The 7,314-nt window shown below is 37.6% G+C and overlaps 1 protein-coding gene across 1 annotated transcript; it reads left to right on the forward strand.

The window, feature by feature from the left end:
- Positions 1-5,562: 5,562 nt before the first annotated feature.
- On the forward strand, positions 5,563-7,314 carry LOC140803459 (embryo-specific protein ATS3B-like). The gene is made up of 3 exons (XM_073159348.1): positions 5,563-5,812; positions 5,899-6,006; positions 6,968-7,314. Exons 1-3 carry the CDS (start codon positions 5,690-5,692, stop codon positions 7,244-7,246), a joined length of 510 nt encoding a protein of 169 aa, XP_073015449.1. The 5' UTR covers positions 5,563-5,689; the 3' UTR covers positions 7,247-7,314.

Here is a 7,314-nt window from a genome sequence, read left to right on the forward strand (position 1 = left end):
TCGTCGAGCATTGCAAGAGAAATCTCTAGATATTTTATGTGCAATGGATTATGTTTCAAGTACAACTAAAACTTTGCTTCGTACTTTGAGAGAAGAAGGATTTGATCTCTTACTTAGTCATGTGAAAGAAGTTTGTGTCAAGTATGACATTGAGATACCTCACATGGAAGCTCGTTATAAATCTGGTTTAGGTCGTTCTTGTCAACATAATGATTCAATCACAGTTGAGCACCACTATCGATTTGATGTATTTACAGCTGCAATTGATTTTCCAGTTGAAGAGCTTAATAATAGATTCAAGGATGAGGCAGTGAACTTCTTAAACTTAGTTGTGCTTTGGAACCTAAAGAAAATTTTAAGCTTCTTAATATTGATTGTGAGAACCGAAAAATTGTCCATAGTGTACTTAATTAAGAGTGGAGGATATTTTTTTTGGATTATTGTATTAAAATAAGATTTTTATATTGGAGAATATTTTATATGGGAAATATGGAGATACTCTAGAATATACAATATTAAGTCATTAAAATATCATGCATATTTTTGAATTTGGGAAATATAGTGCAAGATTGGAAGGAAATCATCAAAAATCTCCACCAAAACCGTTGGATCTAGCAACCTAAATTCTGAATTAATCAAGAGCATTGGTTTAGAGAATGAATCTCCCAACTTTAGTAGCAATATTTTCGAAAATAAGCAAGAGAATTGGAGCCAATTTTGAGAGATTTTGCATGATTTTTGGTAGGATTTGTGTACCAAATTTAGATCCATCTCCCTCACCTATAAATACCACACTATGCCTAGCCATTCCTCACACCTAAATTTTGAAATTCTAAAGCTGAAAAACTCGAAATTTCAGCAGCTATCCAAGGCGAAACCCTGCTGAAAAATCATCCCGAGGTTAGACTAGAAATCGAAGCCAAGGTGCTGTCCGAGCAAGAGCAAAAGGCGATCCAATTTTCGAGTTGAGCATCCACGTAATTTTCAATTAATTTTACCCAAACATTATACTATCCATGGGTAACTTTTTCCAAGAATTAATTTTGCGTTCGGATCAACCAATCGGGAATGCCCAATTTCGAGTGAGTCAACCGATTTCTCGCGAGTTCCGGCCAAATTAGGTAGCTTTCCGACCGATTCTGGCCGTGCGACCACCGGTTCCATGATGCTGACCCCTTCGCCGACATACGCCTTTGCTCCGACCATACTCCGGAGAGTCAACCCGGCGAGTCAACTCGGCCGAGTCAGCGAGTCAACCCGCCAGCATACGTCCTTCGATTTCTCGTAAGAAATTCCGAATTCGATTCCGTCAATCGTTCCAGAATCCTCTCGACATATGCTTCGAACCCATATGTCAAATTCCAAACTTTCTATTTTTGGAAATTTTCAAAAAAAAAAAATTTAATTTTCAGTATCATACTCTATCCTGATATTTTATTCTGTCTTAGTGATTTTGTTCTAGGAGTTTTATTTTACCTTTCTTTTTCCGTTGTTGCTATTTTATTCAATACGGCTTTTATTTCCTTTAGATTGATCATGTTCTTTTTTTTAGAAATCAATAAAAATCTGTTCTATTTGGTTCATTGATTTCAATTTATTTCAGCACAATCTATTGTATGAACTTTACTCGTACAACAAATTCTTAGAACTTGCAATCTGTAGGAAATGGCCGGCAGACCCCCAAGACAGAACCGCAACCCGCGTTATGCTAATATCAACCGTGAAGGCGGACAGGAGAACGAGCAAGGAAATGGACCCTCGCCGGCAGTCAACTTAAGCCAAGCTGATCTTATGGCCATAGCCACTATTGTGGCGACAACACTGCAAGGGTTGGGAAACCCGAACGCCAATCAGCCACCACCACCTCCACCACCAAATGGAATCAAGTTCCACTATGAGTCACTCCGCAAGAATAGGTGTCCAACCTTCAGTGGAGCCGCTGACCCTGAAGTTAGCCAGAGTTGGCTGAAAGGTGTAGAGACTCAGTTGCGACTATTGGAAGTTCCCGAGGCACTGAAAGTGGACGTGACGGTGCCGTTCCTGGAAGATAAAGCAGGAAAATGGTGGGAAGAAATCTCGCCAGCCATGACAGCTGCAGGACCAATGACTTGGCAGCGATTTCGAGAAGCCTTTCTGAAACAGTATTATCCAGCCGAGGTCAGACTGCAGAAACTGAGTGAATTTGAAAACCTTACTCAAACTCCGGACATGTCAGTTGTAGAATACACCTCCCAGTTCAACGCCTTAGGATCGTACGCTCCGGCAATCATGGCGGACGAAGTCTGAAATTACACCGCTTCAAAAAAGGTTTGAACAGCAGAATACAGTCGGCTTTGGCAGTCTACCAACCTGCAAACTTCTCAGACTTGATGGGCGCAGCTATCCGAGCTGAAACTGATATCCAGCGCAGAGAGAAGGAGATTAGGAACAAAAGGCCTATGAATGATCAGTCCTCTCATGGCAGTCAGTCGTTCAAGAAATCGAACCATTCCGGTGAACCGTCTAAAGAAACTTCGCCTGCCTCAGGCTACCAGGCCATTAAGCCTTGCCCAACTTGCCACTTACGACACCTGGGAGAATGTCGTAGAGCCAGCGGCGTCTGCTTTGGATGCGGAAAACCAGGACACCGTATGGCAGATTGTCCAGCCGCCAACAACAAAACGACTGGACCAGGTAAAGGAGACGGGTCAGGCCCATGAGCGAATGCCAATAAACCACGGGAGAACAAACCAAATGCCAGGGTGTTTGCCATGACACAGGAGGAGGCAGATGATGCAAGCGATGTTGTGTCAGGTACCATACTTTTTCAGCAAGTGCCTGCTTATGTGTTATTTGACTGTGCCGCTACACATTCTTGTATATATAAGAGATTTGCTAAGAAGTTAGGACGTAAGCCCGATAAGCTAACCGAACCTTTCAAACTAGCCACACCTACTAGTAGAGCCATTGAAACTGACGAAATGTACATAGATTGAAAAATCAGTATCGGTAATTAGATTTTTAGAGCCGACCTGATACAGTTAATCATGGTCGATTTCGATATCATCTTAGGAATGGATTGGTTAGCAAGAAACAATGCGGTAATAGATTGTAAGGGAAAGGAATATACCTATTTGGAGACCGGGCCAACTCCAGTTTCGAGGACGAAACTTCTCATAAGGAGGGAGGGATGTGAGAACCGAAAAATTGTCCATAGTGTACTTAATTAAGAGTGGAGGATATTTTTTTTGAATTATTGTATTAAAATAAGATTTTTATACTGGAGAATATTTTATATGGGAAATATGGAGATACTCTAGAATATACAATATTAAGTCATTAAAATATCATGCATATTTTTGAATTTGGGAAATATAGTGCAAGATTGGAAGGAAATCATCAAAAATCTCCACCAAAACCGTTGGATCTAGCAACCTAAATTCTGAATTAATCAAGAGCATTGGTTTAGAGAATGAATCTCCCAACTTTAGTAGCAATATTTTCGAAAATAAGCAAGAGAATTGGAGCCAATTTTGAGAGATTTGGCATGATTTTTGGTAGGATTTGTGTACCAAATTTAGATCCATCTCCCTCACCTATAAATACCACACTATGCCTAGCCATTCCTCACACCTAAATTTTGAAATTCTAGAGCTGAAAAACTCGAAATTTCAGCAGCTATCCAAGGCGAAACCCTGCTGAAAAATCATCCCGAGGTTAGACTAGAAATCGAAGCCAAGGCGCTGTCCGAGCAAGAGCAAAAGGCGATCCAATTTTCGAGTTGAGCATCCACGTTTTTAGTACATCCAAACTGTAAGTGGGCTGTTTTAAATACTTAAAATTTCGGTTTTATGCGTGTGAAACTTTCAGTTTTTGGTTTAAAAATGCGGTCGAGTACCGTCGTTTTGCCTATACGTTTTAATGAAATGTTGGTACGAATATGTTTAGCACTGTGAGGATTCTCTGAAAATGGGTGGAATTCCAACATATGGCCCTTAACAGTGGGATAAAACTGTTTTATGGCCTCGCCCCCTTAGAGGATTAAAACTTAGGGACTGACGTCAGTAAACCATTAAAGGTGAAAAATCGCAGTGTTATTATGTTATGGAATTTACGTTACGATTCTGAAAAGCATGTTTTACGTTTATGTTATGATTCGAAAATGTTATAAAACTTTTATGTTGTGTTCAAAGTCCCCCATTTACTGAGTATTCCCAAAATATTCACCCCCTTACGACCCTCCCCAGATAAAAACGAAGAACAGGTTGAAGAAGAAGAGTCCGAGCACTTTTGGGGTTGGTGATGGGCAAGGATGATAATAATAGATTATATTTTCGAAATTTATGATTTAAAGAATTGTAAGACGCTTCCGCATTATTTACTATTTCGTTGGATTTCGATATTGTAAAAACAATCGTTATTTTATCTGAGATTATGATTTATAAACTGGTTTTCGGTTTATACTGTGCTACGAAAGGCTTGTTGTTTCGATTGTGTGATTGTCAAACAACGCCGGTGTCAATCCCGAGTTTCGGGGCGTGACATTGATCATATATATTGACTTGCTGAGAAATTCTATTATCTTGATTTCGATTCACAATATTTGCATTACTTGAGAATGCAATTGGATCACTATAAACTTGATGTTGCTGGCCATGAAAGATTTCAGAATTTATCAACTATTTGTGAGTTATGTCGAAGATTATTTGAGACAAAGAAGTCAGGAACCTACGATTTGATTGACAGGTGATTTATATATTTTTATCTACGTCGTTTACTTAGTTAATTTACAGATTGATTCGTCTTGTTTTAACTCTCCTTGTTTCTACATCAACAACGGAACGAGCATTTTCAGCAATGAAACTTGTTAAAACAGCTCTTCGTAACTAAATGGAAGCGGAGTTTTTCGGAGATTATATGGTAATCTACATCGAACGAGATTTGGTTGAAAAAAATTGATAACGATTTAATAGTTAATGAGTTTTATTCTAAGAAAAATCGAAGAGCACAACTTTAATAGTGTTTTAGCTCTATGTTTTTGAAGGTATTAAATATTAAATACTCTTGTTCTATGTTTTCATGAAGTCAATGTTTACATATTTTTTAGTTTAAATTTTTTATTTAATTATTTATTTTATTAAATACCATATGTAACGGAGCCAGCCTCAGATAATTTTAAATCCTGGCTTCGCCCCTGTATACAACTGTCGCTAATTTACCACGATATAAAAAAAAAACACGGTAATTTACCGAAAATTTTATAAAAACGTGAGCAGATTCAAATCTGCGACGGATTTAAGAAAAATCGTCGCGTCATCTAACCGGTTAATTTATAGTTTAGTCGACTAAGTAATATATTTTTTTTCAATTTTGGTAATTGTTGGCCATAATATTTCGGATGCATTTTTTATTTAAAAATCTGAAAAATAAACTTAGTATATATCGCATAGCACAAATATTTTGAGAGAAATTTCCGAGACACGATTATAAGAAATAAATAACAATCGAAAACCTACCACTTGGCAAATCGAAAACGTACGTGTGCATAGTAATCTGCTAACGTTGTCTCATACAAATCGTCATGCTCGAAAATATTAAAAAAGAAAAATGGAAAATCTGCCACCAACAAAAGACGGGGACCTGCTATAGTTTCGTAAACTATTCATTTCCTCGCAAATTTCGTAGAACAGAATTAACAATTTATGTTCCGATGAAAATGTTCAGATCCGTGTGTTTTCTGCTCGTTTTCTCTCTCGCAATCTCTGTTTCTCAAGCAAGATCAATAATTCCACGCCCGCAGCCTCTCAATTCCCTCAAAATCAACACCACCCAGGTTTTAAATCTCTCTTTCTTGGAGGAATTGTTCGAAGTATTAATCGGTCCGAAGCTTCGTTTATTTGTTTTTGTGGGTTTTTTCAGAATCAAAGAAGCTGTTCGTTTACGGTGAGCATAAGGACAAGTTGTTATTCCACTCGATACACAAGGGATCAAATCAGTCTCGCCTTCGGTGATGCTTACGGAAATCAGGTTCTAATTTCTTGTACAAATATATATGATGTTGTTTGCTTGTGATATTTATGGAATTTATGTTCGCTTTTACTCTGGGTATATATTATTTGATTTTGGGTATTTTAGAAATTAAATACCTAAGTTAAAGCTCAGGTTTTTGGAGAGGGTTTTGCCAAGTTCGTTTCTTTTTACCATTTTCCTTAAAAGAAAGAAAGAAAGAAAGAAAGAAAGAAAGAAATTTGGAAATTTTGATGATGTTTTTTTATAAGCTATTCAACCTGTGCAAAAAATTGTAATTTACTCTGCGCCGCGGTAGAGACCAAAAAGTACACATGGATTGGGAAAACTGAAGCTCGAAAAGTCAGTGAGTGAATTTAACATTGTTTTTGTGTACTTTTATGTATAGATAAATGAATCGAACTGATACTTCTGTTTGATCCTCGTTAGCGTTGGTAACTTAGAATCGTAACAGGTAGAGGCGAAAACAAAAATTGTGAATCTTTGAAACATAAAGAGGTGGAATGCATTTTTCTCCTTTCAATTTTGAACAATGTATATTTAGAACGGATATTTTAAGGAGCCGGCTGGTTGGCATGAAGGAGAAATTCAATATTCCTCTTTGGCTGAGTTCTGAGAGTAGTTTTAGCTTTGCAGTTGTTTCCAGATATTGACAATATGCATTTGTTTGATTTTCTTCGTTTACATGGTTATCTTTAATCTGAGACCATAAGTTGTTATCATATGAATCTTACTCGGCCTGCAAATTTGGATCACTTCCATAAATTGAGGGAAGTTTCTGTTTTGAAGAATTAATTAACATCCAATAGTTTTACTTGTGCTTTTCTTCGAAAAACATTTTCATTCTTGGCCAGCATTGATGCAAAAATAATCAGGACTTCCAAGAGTGGAGCTCGAAAATGCTATTGAACATCCTGCATATTTCATCATCTTATGTGTGATTCTTGATTTCAATATACAGGTTTACGCACCAAGATTGGATGATCCTCGTTCAAGGACGTTTGAGCAATGTTCAACAGATACTTTTCAGGTATATGGCCCATGTACATACCAGATATGCTATTTGTACCTCTACCGAAGTGGCTATGATGGATGGATCCCATATGATGTAACAATCTACGGATATAATGTCAGCCCTGCGACTTTCTACTACAATGTGATGATACCTAGTGATATTTGGTATGGATTTAACTATTGTTATGGTACAACGGCATCTTCTTTGGTTGTAAAGGACACCTGAGTTTAGCATTTCTGCCACGAATTACGTAATACGAATGAAGTTCACAAATGTGATGATTTCTTTGGTTA

This window comes from Primulina eburnea, chromosome 10 (genome assembly GCF_022965805.1).
Source record: "Primulina eburnea isolate SZY01 chromosome 10, ASM2296580v1, whole genome shotgun sequence".
NCBI lineage: Eukaryota > Viridiplantae > Streptophyta > Magnoliopsida > Lamiales > Gesneriaceae > Primulina > Primulina eburnea.

What these genes read in the sequence shown, in the direction of transcription:
- LOC140803459 (XM_073159348.1), top strand. Translation starts at nt 5,690, where the DNA reads ATGAAAATGTTCAGATCCGTGTGTTTTCTGCTCGTTTTCTCTCTCGCA. An exon ending in TCAAAATCAACACCACCCAG is followed by an intron (nt 5,813 to 5,898) that starts GTTTTAAATCTC and finishes GGGTTTTTTCAG; the next exon opens with AATCAAAGAAGCTGTTCGTT. An exon ending in GTGATGCTTACGGAAATCAG is followed by an intron (nt 6,007 to 6,967) that starts GTTCTAATTTCT and finishes TTCAATATACAG; the next exon opens with GTTTACGCACCAAGATTGGA.